This window comes from Xyrauchen texanus, chromosome 50 (genome assembly GCF_025860055.1).
Source record: "Xyrauchen texanus isolate HMW12.3.18 chromosome 50, RBS_HiC_50CHRs, whole genome shotgun sequence".
Lineage (NCBI taxonomy): Eukaryota > Metazoa > Chordata > Actinopteri > Cypriniformes > Catostomidae > Xyrauchen > Xyrauchen texanus.
The window spans coordinates 19,854,370-19,876,661 of NC_068325.1; the positions used below are offsets into that span (position 1 = coordinate 19,854,370).

General features: G+C 37.3%; 3 protein-coding genes across 3 annotated transcripts in view; 2 read left to right on the forward strand and 1 right to left on the reverse strand.

Annotated features, from left to right (window-relative positions):
* The first annotated feature begins 492 nt into the window (after positions 1-492).
* LOC127641011 (uncharacterized) lies at positions 493-7,796 on the forward strand. The gene is made up of 12 exons (XM_052123743.1): positions 493-541; positions 792-1,006; positions 4,503-4,592; positions 4,729-4,765; positions 5,326-5,421; positions 5,508-5,891; positions 6,013-6,114; positions 6,191-6,423; positions 6,517-6,695; positions 6,794-6,884; positions 7,303-7,648; positions 7,749-7,796. Exons 1-11 carry the CDS (start codon positions 493-495, stop codon positions 7,549-7,551), a joined length of 1,725 nt encoding a protein of 574 aa, XP_051979703.1. The 3' UTR covers positions 7,552-7,648; positions 7,749-7,796.
* The window catches only part of LOC127641012 (T-lymphocyte surface antigen Ly-9-like), a 122,446-nt gene continuing 101,533 nt past the window's right edge, over positions 1,380-22,292 (forward strand). Inside the window, exon 1 of the mRNA XM_052123744.1 lies at positions 1,380-1,475. The gene's annotated coding sequence lies outside the window, so the exon portion shown is untranslated. The remainder of the gene's footprint in view (positions 1,476-22,292) is intronic.
* Positions 15,522-20,234, reverse strand: LOC127640883 (uncharacterized). The gene is made up of 7 exons (XM_052123576.1): positions 20,179-20,234; positions 18,898-19,173; positions 17,835-17,894; positions 17,373-17,432; positions 16,803-16,876; positions 16,624-16,667; positions 15,522-15,661 (listed from the first exon to the last, which is right to left on the reverse strand). The coding sequence occupies exons 1-7, from the start codon at positions 20,198-20,200 to the stop codon at positions 15,613-15,615; spliced, it is 585 nt and encodes a 194-aa protein (XP_051979536.1). The 5' UTR covers positions 20,201-20,234; the 3' UTR covers positions 15,522-15,612.

Consider the following 22,292-nt stretch of genomic DNA (forward strand, 5'->3'; position numbering starts at 1 on the left):
AGATGCCATCAAGGTCTGTGAGGACAGTCACAATTTTTTTAAAAACATGGCCATATACTTCAACCAAAAGTATAATTTTGCATCCACTGGATCATTTCTGTCAATTTGTATTATTTTAGTTATTTCTCCACATGTACATGGACGCCGATGTTTGCCGCTTGCGGCTATATTTATTATTATTATTATTTGCTTTATGGTTAAGTTAGTTCTTTAGCATGACACCTTATCCAAAGTGCCTTATAAGAGCCTAATTTATGACAACCTTTTCCCCAATATGAACATGTCCAACTCAAGAGCACACTGGCAAATAGGGATCTGAGTAATTTTTCAGTTCATTAATTTCCAGTTGTGGTGTTTGAACCCGCAATCTTCAAATTACCAACTAAGACATTTAACAACTAGCGGGGCTACTGCCAGACTTCCATCATGTTTTAGGATCATAATCCCACAAGAAAAGAAACTTTGATAAAAATTAAACATTACAAACACATAATGGCCACAGACTACTCCAAACAGATCAATAACCTTTGTCACTCAACAGGTTTCCACCCACAACTTCTGTGTGACTGGTGAGTTAGAGGTGAGTGTGAAAGAGCTGCATGTGCTTCTGCAGAATTAGAGATCTGTGTTTCATTTAAACAGTGTATGAAGTATGTCACACTTTTGTACGACCTATATAATGCTAAACTGTGAAATAAAGTACAGGTACTATTCACATAGTACTTCATGTTAGGCCAAGCCACCTGCTCAGACGGTTCTGCAGTCTCACCATTGGTGCTCTGTCCATTCAGAGACTCAGGAGAAAGGGGAGGTATCAACCTGCACCTCCTTGACCTTCCAAACAGGAAAACTGAAAGCACTGGATAAGTCAAAGGACATCCCTACTGTGCTGACAACACTGTCCAGGAGGGAAAAGCCCCAGTGCAGCATGAATGTTATCATCCCCCACCTACTGTCTGTAGCGCTGGTGGGTGAAGTGCAGGGAGCCCAGCAACATGCCAAACAAGTATTTGTCCTTGTGACTGGAGAGGACCAACATGGGTAGATCTATTGCAAACATTTTGGACCTAACAGAACAGCATGATTGTTTCTGGAAGGATGCTGCTCCTTCTCTCATATGAACACCATGATCTGAATTAAACATCACAGCAGCCCATACTTTTTTGTTCATTTGTTAACATGAACCAGAAAGAAAGTAGTTCAGCTTGTGATCATTAGAACTGGTTCACAGAATAGAAAACATTGGTGTGTTTGCAAAAGCAATGTAAATTTTCTTGTAAAGCAGGTTGGTTAGCCAATAAGCCTATTTGTTCCTCATTTTGAGCACTGTTGCTGCTTATTTATTTCCTGCTTACAAACACTCAGAATTGCCAAGAGTGCATGTAGGCTACGATGGACAATGCTCTCGATTTCTGTGATCAAGCAAGAAAAAAAGACCAGCCTCTTCTTCTTGTGAGCAGATTCAACAGAAACAGGTGTGTAACAAGGGCAGCTATGATGATAATGACTATAAACTCAACAAGTATTTTTAAGATTTACACATTTCGATTTCAGAACAATTCTCCTTTAAATTGAGTAATCTTTAACTAAATAAAATGGTGTTTTATTCAATTAATTTGGTTACACAATTCAATTGAAGTTTGTTATGAAATTAAAGTGTTACATCTTACGTTTGTGTATTTGGTGGACGCTTTTATCCAAAGTGAATTACAGTGCTCTTATTACAGGGACAATCCCCCAGAGCAACAAGTTAAGAGTGTTGTTCAGGGACATAATGGTGGTGAATGAGGGAATTTAACCGGCAACCTTCTGCTTACCAGTTCAGTGCTTTAGCCAGAACATTTTAGTAATATGAGTTACTTATTTTTAAGAAAGCTTTCTTAATGGCAGCAGGTTTCCACACTTTTAAAGTAATATCATCTAATCACATTTCACTCTTCTGGGCTTTAGCCGGTCTATTAAAAACACAACAATTAACAGGTTTTGAGTAACCATGGTGGCTTGTATGCCCTTATTTGGTGAATTAAATTAAGAAGGTGTGGTTTGTTTAGGGAGTACTGTAGATGGCAGGGATCCTGTGTCACTAGGACTGTCTGTACAGTAGATGGCAGTATATACCAAGACATCACGCAACATGCATCGCAAACGTTCTAGTCTGTTTCTGCTGCGACACGGTATTTAGAAGGTAACCGCCGAGTTAACAAAGTATCGCGAGAGCTGCATTCGACGTCCACACACTGTGTATATTTGGAGTCCTACAGAAATCCTGCCTCAACCCGCTAACTCTAAGGTTAGGGTTAGTTTTATTTTACCAATTCATCTCAACATAAACCTGACAGTAGTAAAAGCTAATGGGGCTCTCGCGAGAGGCTGTCAGTGCCACAGCACACTGATGAATTTACAGTCAACGGAGCAGTGGCATAGTAGAGATTATTAACCCGTTTTTGTTTGCTGACAATGATGCTCATTTTCTCCCTCTTTTTATTCTTCGGTGAGTATGCATTTAATGTTATAACTATTGAGAGATTAAGTGATGTTCACAGATTTTCTTGGTCAGTGCTTCGCATTATTATTCTTAAAAATAAAGCTCATGCACAGTAATGGGAAATGTTCTTTTGATTGTACAAAAGTTTATTAAAAATGGTTCTTCTTTGGCAATGCTGTGAAACACCCTTTTTGGAACCTTTATTTTATCTGATCTCAATCGAGGCCATAACGGTAAATAGCATTTGATCTTGCACTCGTCTGAGTTTCCCGATAATGTTGAAACTTAAGCTTTAGCGATCATCTTAACTAAGGCCACTTTTATGCCTCTGTATGCAACCCGGTATCACGCTAAAGCGTGTAATACACACGCTGGTCCAATAGCGGACGCGTGTCAGGGTCACGCTTTGCCTCCTCAAGGCGTGAACATGACACGCATGAATGAAGGTTGAGTACCAGCAGGGGGCAATAATTTCCTCAATGCCAACAACTCTCCACGGACCAAATAGAAGCGATATAGTGCATTCTCCAAAATTCCCGCGTCTTTCAGGTCGGTCAAAGCCATATTTTTATTACGGTGCAGTCATTTAAGAAATCTACGTTGCTATAGCCTAACGTTATATTTGTGTGTATGAAGACTGTGGAGCTTTTTAATCTATGGTGCTGTTAACGTTACTGTGGTCAATAACGTCAATGGAAATTGATATTAATTGGCTAATTAATTAACCACAGAAAGCTGCTGTCGATCCTGAAATATCGATACTGATGTTGTATCTATTCTAAAGGATAGATCCTCACATAAAACCAGTAATTTTATTCATTTAGAACGAATTTATTTTATTCAGAAATGATGCAATAAATCGATTATACGTGACCGTAAAGGCCTTTACATTGTTACACACACACGTGTGTATATATATATATATATCAATCATATAAGCTGTTCTAATAATTATAATGCTGAAAATTCAGCTTTGATCTCAGGAATAAATTACATTTTAACATATTCAAATAGAAAACAGATCGCCTATTTTAAATAATATTTCACAATTTTAGTTTTTACAAAGATTTACTGTATTTTTGATCAAATAAATTAAGCATGTTAGACTTCTTTTAACATTAAACATCTTGCCGACCCCACATGTAAAATTTACTATAATTATTCTAGTTTGTGCAATAACATTTAGTTTTTATTGATCGTTAAAGTTCATATACATAGTGTTATGTTCTGTAATTGATGTTAATAAATCTGTCAGAAGAAAATGTGCAAAATTGGGGGTACAACACTGTAACCCTTTAAAAACAATAACCATACACACAACTAATTACAGGCGATCGAGAGGACAAATCACAAAATCTTTTAGTGGTCATGAAAATGTATTCAGATTAAGCATATTAATGATGCATTCACCTCATTTATCACGACACACTGCTTCTGTTCATGAATGCAGTTTACATGCTGAATATGCAATAACAGCAGCATCACAGTTATCTTCTTTATTTTGTTACAGTTATATGTATAATATGACAAATCCAGGAATCTTTGCTGCAAAATAATTAACTATGTTTTTGTTTTCCTTTGTCCAACAGCTCCTGTTTTTACCCACCATCCTTCCCTGTTACCTCCACCTGTCTATCTTTATAAGAAACCAACGGCTCTTTTAAGAGCCACTCCTCTATCTTTCTCTCTCTCACTCTCAGTCTCTCACTCTCAGTCTCACTCTCACTCTCAGTCTCACTCTCACTCTCACTGTCAGTCTCTCTCTCTCTCACACACATATACACACACACACACACTCTCTTTCTTTCTCTCTCTCTCCATCTCTCTATCTCTTTTCTAAAGCGTCACTGTCTTCAAGTAAGTATTGTTACTCTATTATTTATTTTTCTTTCACCTTACTCTCTCTCACTGTCCAAAACATTTTTTTTTTTATTTAGTTTTTATATAGCCTATAGCCACCCTATACTATACATCCTTAATACGTTTTGTCTGACTGTGTTTTTATCTTCCTTTCCAGTATAGTATCTTTGAAATGGCTGCTCAGCAAGACAGAGGGAGAGCAGATGATGCTATTTTCCTTGCAGACATGTTCCTTGCTCAAACCAAAGTGAGTATTTTTTAGACAATCCCGTATTGGTAATAATACTAAAGAGTGGGAATTAGAGTGCAAAATTTGAATGAACTGCTCAAGATTTGGCTGTATTTCAGTTTTATCATAAACTGCTCACTTTCTGTCATGCAAGGCAAAGGAAGCGAAGGACAAATCAACATCTGCTAAAGGTAATACATTTAATGTCCGATGGGTGGAGAGAGATGCTAAAGGACGTCCACTGCTAAAAAGAAGCAGAAGTGGAGAGACACGAAACGTGCTTCAGCTACAGGTAGTCCATGCCTTCCAAGATTATTTGTGATAACCCACCACAGAATGCTTCTTAACTAAGTATAACTGTGCCCATTGTATACAGAATTCAGCTTGCTATTTGTTAGGTAGGTTTGTTAGGTTAATAGGATTTCTGTTTCTGGATTTTAATCATTTTCCTTTAAATACTGTATGTTAAACTGTGCCATCAGAAACACCACATGGTGGATGTGTTACTTATGTTATTGACTTCACTGTCATGCTTAGCAATTCTAAAGAAATTAAGTAGAAGTGAAGCATCAGTGTCAGGTTCATGCTTCTAACAGTTCAAGATTATGAGGAAAAAAACTTTTAGAGTTTAAAGGAATTGTCAGACATATCAATCAACCTATTATAGCCTGAAGTCACTATATGAACACTGTATTGTATGCTTGTAAGACATGAACATTGTTATCTCTTTCCTTTCTATCTATCTTTTCAGTTGTTTCTGTGGTTGGCAGTGAGGACGCTACACCTTTTGAGTCATCTGAGGAGGTTCCCACAGTTACCCAATCAAACTGCTCTCAACACTTATTCGGTAAGATGACACCTCACCTTACGGTAATTATGCAATTTAGCAATAAGCGTGAAAGGAATTATTATTTTCTTATTTCTGTCTTTTAGACATTGAGATGCAGAAACTGCAGGATATTCTGACCTCAGCAGATGTTAAAGGCACCAACAAGTCCCCTTCAACATCCACATCATGGTGCTTGCGCCAATCTGTAGCCCAAGATGAGTGGCGGAAAGCAAGGTCCTATCACATCAACTGCTTGCTGTCCTGCAATGTGGCTCCAGAAAAGAATTGCAGCCACTGCACATCTCCTGCCGTCATTCGCTGCAGAGACTGCATGCCCCAAGAGTGGCTGTGCATGGATTGTGACACACACATACACAAAAAACTCACCCTCCATAACAGGGAGTCCTGCATTGAGGGAATTTACAAGCCCATTGAGCCAACAGTGTGCTGTGTAAAAAAAGATGGCAAATATACACTGGTCAATCAAGGTAGTGTTTTGAACCTTTTTGGTAAAGTGATTTTTTGGTGAATTTTTCTTTTAATTATTATTATTTGTTTTTGTACATATTTTTAATGATTTCTCTCAAATTATTTCTCTTCTCTTTTCAGTATGTTTATTACCTACAGTGAGACCTGTCCAGTTATGCACTTGCGACCCTTCAAACTTCACAGAATCAGCTGGCAGAGCAATCATTTTGGTTTGCATAAATGGTAGGAACTATGGTTTTATATTTAACATTTTTTCTTGTCCCTTTGTGTGTTAGAATGTTCTACTTTTTTATTTTAGGTCGGTATGACTTGCACTTGCCAAACTTGCTGTGCAGATTATGTCTGGCTCATTGGACACCTGACATGAGCGACCTAATAAGAAGTGGGTACTGGCCAGCATCTGTGAATGCTGACACGCTGTTTTCAGTCGATGTCTTCAGCACATTTGAAGAAATGAAAACTGTTGCACCAGGATTATCAAGACAAGGTTTTTTGCGGATGTTGGAGAGGAGGACTTGTCTCTTTGGAAGGGTAAGATCAGTGTGGATCAAAGTTGCCTTAAGTAGAGATGGGAGAATATTAGTGTAGCTATTTCATTTTACTCTTTACTAATCGCATGTACAGGCTGGGAAAATACATGGAGACGTATTTCAAAGAAGCTTCATGGAATACACATTCTGCCAGTACCAGTGTGAAGAAATGGCCAGTGTAGAGCACTTCACCTGCCCGGCATGTACACCCAACATGCTCGCTCTTTGTGCAGATGGCAACAGAAAAGTGTACCGATTTCGGCAGTCAAAAGGGTTAGTTGTTTTAAACTTGTAATCGTTTTACTTAATGTAAAATTAACAGAACATATAATGTCTTACACTGAACATATTTTTTTTCTTATTCTATTAAGGTCAGAGGAACCCTATTTTGATGGCACCTTCATTGCCAAGGACACTGATGTACACCATTTTGTTGATGAGATCAGGAGTAAAATGAAAAGTGTTAGTTTTTGCTCCTATGATTTAGATCCAAAATTTGAAATGTATGATTGTTGCTTTATTAAATAGATATTGTATCCCTAGCATGGTGCACTCTTTTAAGCAATCTTGTGTTGAGGTTTGAAATTAAACATGGTATGTGTGGTGGCATCCAAAATGGCTAGTTTAGCAGCTCATTCATTATGTAATAGCAGATCTCTGTAAGAGATTGTGACTATGCATGCAGTTTGTCACCCTAAAGAAAGTGGAAGATGCATTTTCTGAAGCTCCTCTTTAGTAGTAGTTTGAAAGTAAACCTTTTATTATCCCTGATCATTACAAAGATGCCAGTTGGTGTGATGTAACCTGACTCATCCTGATGGATGAAGTAACTAGAACAAATAGCAACTTTCAGTTTAACCAGAATTATTTTGTCATGCAGACTGCCGGCAAAGGGATCTGTGGAGCCAGTCAGTGGTCTGCTGCACGTGAAACAGCCAGAAAAGCAAGCAGACTGGATGAAGAGGGCCTTGAGGTGGTTGTTTGCAGACACGGAGTGCTACTCAAGGCTCTTAACATGTACAGGGGAAATATTTGCTTATCCGCTGTACCTGCAGAAGGAGCTCCAAGCAGCCACAAACGGGCAGTTCTATTGCACAGATATTGCTTGCAAGTATTGGCCTTATCTTGAGAAGTTGGCAGTCTCCATGTTGGAACTCAGACCTTTACTGCAGATGAGACCATTCCTTTCTGTCATGCATGCCAAGGCTCATTCAACCAAGTGTGAGGTACTGCATATTCTTTATAATACCATTTGAAATTGTATTTTTATGACTTATAATCATATACACTGTATTATATAATATAAGTGCAACAATAATTTGTTAGATAATCTGGAGTGGCAAAAATCAGGAAGGTGCTGGCACAACTGCAGGGAGGAGGTCGAAATGGTAAACAGCTACCTGTCTCGTTGTGCCCTCACAACCAAGTACATGACAAAATCTGGTAATTGTTGCTTATTTATATTATTTTAGGAAACCTGTCTTTTATTCTTTCTTCTTTTTATTGTTTTTATTCTTTATGTCTAATACTTTATGTCTAATACTCTGAGATTGCAAATATTATATAATATGTAGGCCTATTGCAAATATAAAGCTGGAAATATTCTAATATGATAGTAACACATTAATAGAACTGCATTACATCTCTCTTTAATTAAAACTCAATGGTCAATGTGTGGATGAAGTAAAATCCCATGAGCATTAATGGGACTTTCCTCCATCACATCATTTTGTTCTTTAAAGCCAGAAATGACATGCTAACTGTCCATGCAATTGGATGGAACCGACGGAAGCAGGAAGGCCTTCATCTTGCACTATCCAGCAGATACATCAAGGTATTATGTTGTGTCTGAGTTGGGTATAAAAAGCTTTTCATGATTTTCTCACTTTTTAAGATCACAAAGGCAGAAATCTTTTTTTTTTTACACCAGACTTTCAAAAAGGCTGAGGCTGAGTCTCAGAGACTGGAGAATTTGAGCAGTGAGCTGGGGTGTCCTGAGAACATCGTGCATCAGTGGGTAGATGATGTCAGACAATGGGCTACTGACGGTACAGTGTTTTATGGACATTCTTCTATGTAGCTTACTAATATTGCAGCGTGATAATTCAATCTTTGCCATGCATAAGGATTAAGTAAGGACATGCCCTGTTTTGTTTGTTATAAACTTGTGGGCTTGTAAGCTCCTTTTAGACTGTAATAATCGATTTGGGGCACTAAATAAACTTAACTTGAACTTCAAACTTTAAATTTACAGCCTAAAATACACCATAATCATTTACTTGTATTATTGTTGTTGCTTTAAGATTCTGTAGGTACCAGATGTGATGACCAATATGAACGTCAGAAATCTATTGAACAAATGTTTCTTGGTGTTCATCAAAAAAAGCCAGCCTTTATAATCAGACTGGTATGTTGATAAGTCACCTAATATTTATGTAATGTTTATTACTTGCAGACGTCTTATCTGTATTGTTTTGGTATTAACGTGTTTTCAGCTCCTTAATTTTAAAATGTCTTCCTTTTAATTTTACAGATATTAGTTAGGCCTCTATTACACCTTTTAAGTCATGCGATTTTTTTTTTTTTAAACATTTTAATTTATTAAATCTTTAGTCAGTTATAAGTATTAGTATTTCATTTAACTTTCTGATATCTGCATGTGCTTGTGCATCATGTTTTCTGTGTTTTGCAATTTTTATAGACAGCAACAAAGTTCGACACTTGCGTCGAAGAAAATTGTGGGAAGAGAAGAGAAAACTCTTGGAAACAATCAAGCTCTACAATGAGCAGGTGGCAGATGAGGAGCGCATCGTTGAAGAGAAGGTGGAGAGCGGGCTCTCTGTGGGGGGAGGAGACAGTCTAATATGGCCTTGGGAAGTGCACAGCAGTGGTATGTAGCAATTTCTCTCTAAGGCAATTTTGCACCCTGCACCAGGTTATGGGATGTACATACACTACTTATTTTTGGCCTGCTGTTTAGAATGTACAGGTCAAATTTGTATTGATGGGATGTTATTTGTGTGACTTCAGAATCCAGCAACATTCTCACAAAAAGAAGATTTTTGATGTGCACATGTCAAAAGTCGCCTTCAAGAGGAAAAGATCATTGTGATGAGGGAGATGAGACAGCACTGCACCTATCTCAGAAAGCTGTCTGGAAACATTAGGACAAGGATATCAGATATGTCTTTTGTCAGAAACAGTGGTAAGAAGCTAACTTTTATTAGATTCTTGCTGTAATGGTTTTAGGGATCCTATAAAACCCCACTCACTTTGAGATCCTCAAGTGTTACATCATGGATTCATTGTGGCTGGATCTAAATGGTCTGTAGTTAATTCAGTAAAAGTCAGTTAATGAATAGCTCAACAACACTAACTCAATGGAAGTATTGTCATGCCTCGCTTTTAATTTTTCCTTCTAGGCAGTTTAAGTGAAGAGGGTCATGGCGGGCTACTGTGTCTTCTTCAGAAAAGGCTTGCAGATGTGGAGGAGAAGTTCCAAGTCATATGCTCAAGTTACAGCCTGGCTTTAGGACCGAATGCTGCTTCTCTGTTGGAGAATGGGCCCGAGGAGATGCGGGAGGACCATGAAGAAGTTGATTATGAGAGTTCAGATGACAGTGATTTTGAAGCAGTGTAAATGAGTGCTTAACTGGTGGGATGCGTTTTCGACTGCGTGTCAATTATGACTAGACTGCAGGTGTGTTTCAAGGAAAACAAAAAACTTTTTGAAGTGAAATGGTGTCTGATACAGTGCTAATATTTTGCACTATTGTTTCCAGCAACATATTCACAACAATATGTTGTGTAAGCAACATTAGCTTCATAGATGGTTAGACATTTTTTTATATGATTCTCCAAAACTCAGTTTACAAACAGCAGGTCGGTTTTAAAGTTTCACCTCCAGTGTTTCACAGTCTATTTCTGCAGTTAACTGTGGTGCTAGAGCTTGCGAATGACAGCAGCCTCTTGCAGTGGTGACTTCCCCAAGCTTTGCCCATCTCATCTTCTCAACATAATGAACTTTTCTGTACAAAAATGTTACACTTACATTGATATAATAGTTTGATTGTTTTTACTCTATACACCTGTATAATGTTATTCACAGTGATTGTGGATACTTTTGGAATGAACCATTTACTGTACATGGCACTAGATTAAATACTTTACAGAAATGATTGATCAATACCCATAGTTGAGTCTTAAGTGTAGTATTTCCTGTTGTTATTGCTGCTGTTACCTTGCCAACAAAGTGAATTTACCATGGCATTACTTCAGGTAACTATAAAACTATGTTGTACATGCATGCAAACTAGTTCATTTTGAGCTGTTGATTTGTTTGTCTCTGTCTTCTTGCAAAATAAGATATTCAATTACTGATTTTTCATTTTTATCTTAACATTGTATGCCAGTTGTATAAATAACACTTTATCACAAAATAACACTTTCACATGTAATTGTCAAGTATAGAGTTATGTGTTGTATTAATTAATTAGTAAATTATAGCCTTAAATAAGACACATTTTTCATTATTACATTACATTACATTTATGCATTTGGCAGACGCTTTTATCCAAAGCGACATACAGAGCCCTTATTACAGGGACAATCCCCTGGAGCAACCTGGAGTTAAGTGCCTTGCTCAAGGACACAATGGTGGTGGCTGTGGGGCTCGAACCAGCGTCCTTCTGATTACCAGATTATGTGCTTAGACCACTACACCACCACCACTCATTATCATTTATCATTATCTTCTGTATAAAAACATAAGTTGAAAATATGTAACCTAAAGAAAACGAATAGAATAGGTTAAATGAAGAATTTCCCTAAGTGTGGGTGGTTGTGTGATGGACTGGCGACCTGTCCAGAGTTTTCCCTGCCTCTCGCCAAAATGTCAAATAATATTAAATATATATAAAAAATATAGATATAATAAAGGATAACATATTTTTAAAACATTTGTTGGCAATGTCAGTTATTTATATATATATATATATATATATATATGTATATATGTGTGTGTGTTTGTTTGTTTTTGCGCACCCTTCTTCCGTTTCTGTTAGACAGGTTTCTGTGGTCAGGCTACGCGCCTGCGCCAACCTATGGCGCCAACACGGTTACCCTAGCAACTAGCATAAATCTCCCATACAAGCAATTTTGGCTAATAATAATACCCATAATACGATGTTTTTGGTCTGAATTCATACAACACGTATTATGCTTTTGCAGTAGCATGTCTGTTAGGAAGCTACTTTATACGATAGTTCTTTTTGAAACCCTACTTACTTGCAACCCTATTTTGCCAACCGGAAGAACTACATATTTAACGGGCTGTCTTTCACGTTGCAATCTGTTGCAACAGGGAATTGTAGTTTTGTTTTTGTAAATTGCTAAAACATATAAATGGATGTCTGGAGTATAAAACTAAGAGTGCACTCATGGGTATGGGCGTATGTGAAACACAAAGGTTTGGTCAGAATTTGAAATTATAAATGATAACTAGGTGAGATTACATTTTTACCACTTTTGGTGATGCCCCTATTGGTGATCGCACCAACCGGTATCCCTTGTGATGGAAGAGTCCAAGAGCTTTATATAACAGTTGGTTTTATTATTTTAGCCCATTCAGTTGCTGAATTATAAGACTCACAACATGCATCAATATCAAAGTTCAGAGGTCAATATTTCAAAGCAGGAGCCAGGTACAGCCTTCAGGTTGCAAAGCTGTTACTCGGCTGATCAAGACCTTTCCAGTGATGTGTTTGGTTTAATCATATGACAAAATTTAAATTTTCACTCTGCTCACTCAGCCCTTGTGTCATGCATGCATTTCAAAGAGACATGAAGTGGTCTAATGTATAAATGTTAATTAAAATGTATTTGTTGGTCACAGTGGCCAAATTCATGAATTAAATGTTTATTTTGACTTATTTTAATCACATACAGTGAGGAAAATAAGTATTTGAACACCCTGCTATTTTGCAAGTTCTCCCACTTAGAAAACATGGAGGGGTCTAAAATTGTCATCGTAGGTGCATGTCCACTGTGAGAGACATAATCTAAAAAAAAAAATCCAGAAATCACAATGTATGATTTTTTAACTATTTATTTGTATGATACAGCTGCAAATAAGTATTTGAACACCTGTCTATCAGCTAGAATTCTGACCCTCAAAGACCTGTTAGTCTGCCTTTAAAATGTCCACCTCCACTCCATTTATTATCCTAAATTAGATGCACCTGTTTGAGGTCGTTAGCTGCATAAAGACACCTGTCCACCCCATACAATCAGTAAGAATCCAACTACTAACATGACCAAGACCAAAGAGCTGTCCAAAGACACTAGAGACAAAATTGTACACCTCCACAAGGCTGGAAAGGGCTACGGGAAATTGCCAAGCAGCTTGGTGAAAAAAGGTCCACTGTTGGAGCAATCATTAGAAAATGGAAGCTAAACATGACTGTCAATCTCCCTCGGACTGGGGCTCCATGCAAGATCTCACCTCGTGGGGTCTCAATGATCCTAAGAAAGGTGAGAAATCAGCCCAGAACTACAGGGGAGGAGCTGGTCAATGACCTGAAAAGAGCTGGGACCACCGTTTCCAAGGTTACTGTTGGTAATACACCAAGACGTCATGGTTTGAAATCATGCATGGCACGGAAGGTTCCCCTGCTTAAACCAGCAGATGTCAAGGCCCGTCTTAAGTTTGCCAATGACCATTTGGATGATCCAGAGGAGTCATGGGAGAAAGTCATGTGGTCAGATGAGACCAAAATAGAACTTTTTGGTCATAATTCCACTAACCGTGTTTGGAGGAAGAAGAATGATGAGTACCATCCCAAGAACACCATCCCTACTGTGAAGCATGGGGGTGGTAGCATCATGCTTTGGGGGTGTTTTTCTGCACATGGGACAGGGCTGACTGCACTGTATTAAGGAGAGGATGACCGGGGCCATGTATTGCGAGATTTTGGGGAACAACCTCCTTCCCTCAGTTAGAGCATTGAAGATGGGTCGAGGCTGGGTCTTCCAACATGACAATGACCCGAAGCACACAGCCAGGATAACCAAGGAGTGGCTCTGTAAGAAGCATATCAAGGTTCTGGCGTGGCCTAGCCAGTCTCCAGACCTAAACCCAATAGAGAATCTTTGGAGGGAGCTCAAACTCCGTGTTTCTCAGCGACAGCCCAGAAACCTGACTGATCTAGAGAAGATCTGTGTGGAGGAGTGGGCCAAAATCCCTCCTGCAGTGTGTGCAAACCTGGTGAAAAACTACAGGAAACGTTTGACCTCTGTAATTGCAAACAAAGGCTACTGTACCAAATATTATCATTGATTTTCTCAGGTGTTCAAATACTTATTTGCAGCTGTATCATACAAATAAATAGTTACAAAATCATACATTGTGATTTCTGGATTTTTTTTAGATTATGTCTCTCACAGTGGACATGCACCTACGATGACAATTTCAGACCCCTCCATGATTTCTAAGTGGGAGAACTTGCAAAATAGCAGGGTGTTCAAATACTTATTTTCCTCACTGTATATCACTGTGGGCCTCTTGGAACATTTCTTTTTCACAAACCTTAACCTAATAAAAAAGCTTTCAGATATTCAGTGTCCATCCTCCCATACCATACTTTTATAGGTCATAATTAAGTGTTTTTATGCTGTGGTCATATGGCTAAGTGGCTGTTTAGACAATCGTCATCTAATTTACCTTACATAAATATGTCATTATATTACACTTGCTAAATCTCCAAGAGCAATACAGCAATTAGATTTATTAATTACTTTTGTGTTACTTTTTAAAACTCACACCACCGACCACCCTATACCACAAGCAGAGCAAGACACCAAATCATGAGGTCTGATTCAGGGTCAGTTTTACAAAAAAACATATTAAAACCTGGTCCTAGACCAAAAGAAAGGAGGCAGACTGGTTGGGACAAAAGTTCAGCAGACTAGGTTGAAACCTCAGCTCACATGATAGCTTTCAAAAGTCCTGTGGTGAAGTAACTGAAATAAAGATAATTTTATTACTATAGTAGCTGTAATGTGATTGCTAAGAATAAATGTAGTTCTGTACATTACCTTGTTAATGAAAGACATTTGCAGTAATCTTAGTAAAAGTAATCTATACACTGTTGGTAACCAGTGAAGAGGACGAGGGATCCAGGGACAGCTCCATCCAGAACAAAGTAGTCACAAACTGTATGTCATAATGACACAACACATACACTCACCTAAAGGATTAATAGGAACACCATACTAATACTGTGTTTGACCCCTTTCGGTGCTGAAAGCATTCTTTAGAAATGTTGGCCCATATTGATAGGATAGCATCTTGCAGTTGATGGGAGATTTGTGGGATGCACATCCAGGGCACGAAGCTCCTGTTCCACCACATCCCAAAGATGCTCTATTGGGTTGAGATCTGGTGACTGTGGGGGCCATTTTAGACCACACCATGAAATGCATTGAAGCAACTGCCATGTGATTGGTTGATTAGATAATTGCATTAATGAGAAATTGAACAGGTGTTCCTAATAATCCTTTAGGTGAGTGTATGTGCAATGCTTTATGAGGGCACTGACACACTTTTAAACCCATTTTATTGAACAAAACTTAACAATGTGACTGGTAGGCAACAGTTAACATTATTTTAAATTATGGTATGATTACACAACACATTATGTAATGTAGTTTTACATATATTTAAGACCAATGCAAAAATTGCAATATAGTCAATCTTTATGTAAAAAAGCTTTGTATAAAGTTGTTTAACAGGTTGCCATTTAAAATCATGGTGCTGTATGCAAAGGCATTCCCATTGTTTGATACAGAAGAAATGTGTAGGCAAAATATGTGATCAATTAATTACTGTGGATGATTGATATGTTTCAATAGCCCAACACTGACAGGACATCATGTATTATTCATAGGAGAGGCAGTATGTTTTTTAGAGAAAGGTTAAGGATCAAAAGCTACAACTGTTTTTTTTTTTTTATAAAACTATTCTCTGAATAAATTCCCAGATACATTTTATGTTGTCTTGGATGCTCATAAAAAAGTGCTCCAAAATGGCAATGAAAGGGTCCAGTCGCAAGAAGCGTTTATTTTCACAACAGTAAGAAGAAAGAAAGGCAAACTACACACAAAAAAAGTGCTCCACAACCTGACGGGAGCACTAACAAGTGTCCATATCCGCCACCCACTCCAATGGCCACTTCTTTCCACTGTAACACAAAAAGGAAATATGCAATTAGATGTTTTGGTTCTGCAGAGGAACTGTAGACACAAAGACACACATTAAGACTCCTGTAGCTGTTTTCCAATGGCTGTGTTTTAGTGGGGTTTTTTCATTCCATCACAGTTGTCTAATGTTAGTCAACTACAATGCAAGGAAAGCCTTAATTGTTATTTTAAGTCAAGAAAATTCTATAATCCGTTATGTTTCTGACATGAATCACTGTTTGGTGTGCACAAGACTCCAAAGTGTTTTACATTTTTGGGTTGGGTTTACAGTTATCGGAAAGTTAGGCCAACTGCTCAGTTTTTGAGACGATTCTATTTTAAAGCATAAATTGATTTTGTCTTAGTAACTCAAAAATGAGGAATGTGAAGTCCACATTTTACTGTGAGACAATGTGACAAATGAAGATCTCAAGCTGACATTAAATATATTGATCCAGTTTTTAAGTAAGGCAGTAATGCTGTAACTGACAATTTCTGTATCTCTGGCCGTGTAGTTTGGGCATAACATCTTTATCATTATTGGCTATAATTGTATTTTCGGTGTGCATGTAAAGTGTTAATGGCAAGATTAAGATAAAAACAAGATTAAGGGAATAAAGAGAAAAAACTAAATGAAGTGTCTTAGTAAGGTGTTGGGCCACCAAGAGCCACCATAACAACTTTTTGGACTGAAGCTGTTATAAACACCAAATAAAAGCATATATTTTGGACCATTGGAGCTCCCCAGATTTCAGAGACTTAGAGAAACTATGCCAAAGAGCATGAAACTCTTCTGGGGGCACGTAGTAGCCCAACACCTTATTAAGACACTTTGTGTGGGTTATAAAAATATATTTATGAACTATATAGACAAATCTTACCTAAATCTTACCTAACATATGTCAATAGTTTGTACATGTTAAAACTAATTGGCTATGTGTTACCCATGAGAAGTTGTACATACCAGAGTTTGCATGGCTCCCACTCCACTTGCTTCCATTTTTGACCCTAAAAATAGTGAGACTTTCAGTTTCAAATATTTGCTTTGTTTAGCAGTTATACTAATCACCAATACTTTTTCAAGACCATTACACCAATAAAATAACATTTTGTAACCTTTGTAGTGTTTTAGTGGTATTTAACCTTAATGACTTTGTATTTGGCAACGCTCTTCACAGGGTAATAACCCTGGCTCCCTGTCACTGTATGTGGGCATTCTGAAAGAAAACAAATATTACATTTCACAAAGCTTAACACTACTATAAACAAGCCATTATAGAATGATAAGTGGTTATTAAGCTAGAATGGGTTGTACTTAGTTACAGTTTTGATATTGTAGTTATTATGGTACAGAAGTTGTATTGAACACTGGTAATTTACTGTAAATGTAATCAACACAAACTTTAGGGTTGGGCAGTTGTAATAAATATATTGGCAAACAAAGACAAGTTAAATCTATGAATTCAAATAAATCTCTATTGTGCTGCCTGGCAGTTGTTCATTGCTTTCTCATAGCAAAGACTAACATGCTTTTGACTGTGAAAACCAAAACCAAAAGCAAAAAACATGTACGTTACTTTCTGACTATGCTATTATGTTGCCAAATAATTGCCAGAAGACTGTAGCTAGGTACTACAGCGCATACTAATCAATTTTGTGGCATTCAGTCCACACTCCTATACAGAAAGCTGGACAAGCAGTACATCAACATACCTTTCCTTTTTTTCGGCCGCACTGTAGTGGGAGCAGGACAGCCTCCTTCCACAACTTCCACTGTCAAACAAGGTAATAACAACATATTTAAATGTTTATGGTGTGATTTCTGCAAGGATTTGTATCTAACAAAGAGCTGTAGAATATGATGTGTAGGCCCAGGACATCTCTGCAGCGCCACAATATTTAATATAAAATGGTATTTTAACACACATTTTGCCTTTAACAAATATTGCACCTCCTGTGATTTGAAAATTGCAGTAGGTCATATTGCGAAGTTCGATAAGATTTTGATTAGTTGTTCAGCCCTACTGTTAAATAAACAATTGAACATATTAATTTGGACATCGCCCAAACCTAATAGACCACAGCCACTTACAAATGCAAATACAGCCTTCATGAAGACTCACAACAATTAATATAAATCCCAATGTATGGATTACACACATTACATCAACACACCTTTCCTTTTATTCGGCCGCACAATAGTGGGAGCAGGACAGCCTCCTTCCACAACTTCATCTGTTAAATATAGAGAAACATTTAAAATATGTAAAAAATATTTTAAAACATTTGTCAAAATGTTTTTCCAAGGTGAGACAGAGACCTTTAAAAAATGCTCTTTAGACACAGGCCAATTTCGAATAATACAACCAGGTGTTCTACACATTTCAAAATTGACGGATGCAACTCTCCACAAAATAAAAGGAATATTGCATACATTCTGCAACATTTTCATATGATATTGCACAACGTGATATTGCAATAACGATAGTGAGTCAATATATTGTGCACTACTGAATGGGAAGACACCAAAACACCCAGAAACAATGTCCTAAATATGGGCAAACACAGGCATGATTGAAGTAATGAAGTAATGACAACAGCAGCAGTTCATGGAATTTGATGAGAGGTTCTAATCCAATAATCATTTTAAAATATATATACAGTGGTGGCCAACATTATTAGAACGGTAAAAATTTTTTGATGTTTTAAAAGAAGACTTCCTATCTCCAAGGCTTCATTTATTTGATCCAAAATACAGCAAAAACAGTAATATTGTGAAATATTTTTACAATTTAAAATATCGGTTTTCTATTTGGTTATATTTTAAAATGTAATTTATTTCAGTTATCACAAAGCTGAATTTTCAGCATCATTACTCCAGTCTTCAGTGTCACATGATCCTTCAGAAATCATTCTAATAAGCTGATTTGATGCTCAAGAAACATATATATATATATATATATATATACACATTTGGCTGACGCTTTTATCCAAAGCAACTTACAGTGCACTTACAGAGACAATCCCCCCGGAGTAAAGTGCCTTAGTCACAGACACACTGTGTAATTTATTATTATTATTAATGTTGAAAACTGTTTATTTTTTTAAATAATAATAAATGTTTCGGGACTCTGAATTCGTTTACAGTTTCACATTACACAAAGTAAGAGTATGGTTTTGTGGGGCTTATAACTTATTTTCAATACTCTTCATATACTGTAGCTCCTTTTATGCTTACCTTTTTGAAAAGAAACTGGGGAGGCTGCTGAAGGTCCTTCTGGGGAGTGGGGTCTTTTCCCCAGGTTCTGGGATTGCTTTACCGAGGGTGCTAAAGAGGACACTGACTGTCCAATTGGGGACTTCGGTGGTCCAATAAGGGCTGCTGGAGGTCCCGTTGGAGCTGTTGGGGGATTAATCAGGGCCACTGCTTCCTGCTGATTTGATATGACCATTGGTGGTCCTGTTGGGGGTTCAACTGGGGCTGATGAACTTTCAATTACATGTGGGGTCCAGCCTACATTGTAGAAGTACATAATTATTTAGAAAACATCGATCAACCTTTTTCACAATTTAAAGTCATTTTATAGAACAAACATCTAATCAATTAATCAAGAAAAAAACGACAGTAAAAATAATCGTTAGTTGCAGCCGTAGTAGCAAAAAGAGATGTGTATAGACCTAACAAGTGCTGTTCTACCAAACTACTTCTTCCTAAGCTGTATTGATTTAATAGGTGAATGTTCTCAAGACATGTGATGGATGTTTTGAGATAGTCTGGTGGATGACCAATTGTGCCATTTTTTCTACTGGAATTTTATAATTAAAATTATAGCATGGCTAATTACATTGTCTTCCAATTCAATTCAATAGAATAGAATGACACATTTATTTAGAACTTTCATATGTACTACTGTACACCCAAAGCGCTTTACAATCATATCAGGAGGTCTCCTCAACCACCACCAGTGTGCAGCATCCACTTTGGTGATGTGACGGAAGCCACCGTAAAACAGCGCCAGTGCGCTCATCACACCAGCTACTCTGCTAGGACTAGTGTCACCACCTAAAAAGTGTAGAGCCCTGATCTGCAACATCTATAATGAGCATGGATCACTAAGTTTAGGGCCAGGCACTGTTTTAGTGAAAAAAGGCAGCATATCTGCATGCGTTTATAAAAGAAATGTAATTTCTTTAATCCACCATCACAGTTCAAGCTTGGTTTAGTATAAAAGCCAAATATACTGGATCGCCTGGTGTGTGCGTTCTATTTTATTTAAGATTAAAATGAAAACCAAGCAGATAAAATGAATGTTATTTTATTGGTACTTAAACGTGAGCAGCTAAATAGCTAGCTGCTTAGCTTTTAACCTCTCCCAATTAGTTTAGTTGTAAGCGAAAACAATCAATGATAATCTGAATGATCTATTAGTCAAGAGAAGGCAACCACAGGCTTACCTGTGAGGCTGTGACAGCATCAAATACAGGACATTTTTTTAAATAAATAACAGAATATTCTTACCTTGAATAACAATATCATACATGCCCTTAATTCGTTCAAGGCATGTATGTGATGTCTCACTCAGCTGGCAGCGGGTGCCAAAACCTCAGACACCCAATTGTTTGGCTTTTTTCCAGGCTTGGAGAGAAGTAAAACCCCCTTAACCCCAGGGCCTGCAATTTTTCGAGCTAAAAATACAAGGACACACATACAAAATAACATATATTATTTAAAAATATATCTAGCAACATTTGGAAAATAACCTGCATAAAAACAATACAAGAAATTGCATACCAACAACACAGCTTCATCCTGTATATGAGAGGTAGTCCGATTTTTTTTTTGCATTTGAACCCAGCTCTCCCTCTTCTGATCAAATTTTTTTAGTTTCTTTTCTAGCCTCAGCTTATGTGGCTGTTCTTTCTTGCATGTGTTGCAAGTTTTGCAGGCCACATTTAGATCGGTATGGCAGACCATACAGTTTCGCCTGGTTGACCCCTGGCCTGGCATTTCTATTATAGATAAAGTAAGAGAGTGACAGATTTTGTGAAGAACTTCTTTCACACAACCAAAACAGAACAAGATTTAAATAAAAAAATGCAATACTTCGGCTACTTGAAAACACCAGGCTTCTGGAAGAGAGGAATAAAGAGAGATAGTGTGTGTGTGTGTGTGAGAGAGACTGAGACTGAGAGACTGAGAGACTGAGAGAGAGACAGAGAGAGAGACAGAGAGAGAGACAGAGAGAGAGAGAGAGAGACTGAGAGAGAGACTGAGAGAGAGAAAGATAGAGGAGTGGCTCTTAAAAGAGCCGTTGGTTTCTTATAAAGATAGACAGGTGGAGGTAACAGGGAAGGATGGTGGGTAAAAACAGGAGCTGTTGGACAAAGGAAAACAAAAACATAGTTAATTATTTTGCAGCAAAGATTCCTGGATTTGTCATATTATACATATAACTGTAACAAAATAAAGAAGATAACTGTGATGCTGCTGTTATTGCATATTCAGCATGTAAACTGCATTCATGAACAGAAGCAGTGTGTCGTGATAAATGAGGTGAATGCATCATTAATATGCTTAATCTGAATACATTTTCATGACCACTAAAAGATTTTGTGATTTGTCCTCTCGATGCTCTGTAATTAGTTGTGTGTATGGTTATTGTTTTTAAAGGGTTACAGTGTTGTACCCCCAATTTTGCACATTTTCTTCTGACAGATTTATTAACATCAATTACAGAACATAACACTATGTATATGAACTTTAACGATCAATAAAAACTAAATGTAATTGCACAAACTAGAATAATTATAGTAAATTTTACATGTGGGGTCGGTAAGATGTTTAATGTTAAAAGAAGTCTAATATGCTTACAAATGCTTAATTTATTTGATCAAAAATACAGTAAATCTTTGTAAAAACTAAAATTGTGAAATATTATTTAAAATAGGCGATCTGTTTTCTATTTGAATGTTAAAATGTAATTTATTCCTGAGATCAAAGCTGAATTTTCAGCATTATAATTATTAGAACAGCTTATATGATTGATATATATATATATATACACACGTGTGTGTGTAACAATGTAAAGGCCTTTACGGTCACGTATAATCGATTTATTGCATCATTTCTGAATAAAATAAATTCGTTCTAAATGAATAAAATTACTGGTTTTATGTGAGGATCTATCCTTTAGAATAGATACAACATCAGTATCGATATTTCAGGATCGACAGCAGCTTTCTGTGGTTAATTAATTAGCCAATTAATATCAATTTCCATTGACGTTATTGACCACTGTAACGTTAACAGCACCATAGATTAAAAAGCTCCACAGTCTTCATACACACAAATATAACGTTAGGCTATAGCAACGTAGATTTCTTAAATGACTGCACCGTAATAAAAATATGGCTTTGACCGACCTGAAAGACGCGGGAATTTTGGAGAATGCACTATATCGCTTCTATTTGGTCCGTGGAGAGTTGTTGGCATTGAGGAAATTATTGCCCCTGCTGGTACTCAACCTTCATTCATGCGTGTCATGTTCACGCCTTGAGGAGGCAAAGCGTGACCCTGACACGCGTCCGCTATTGGACCAGCGTGTGTATTACACGCTTTAGCGTGATACCGGG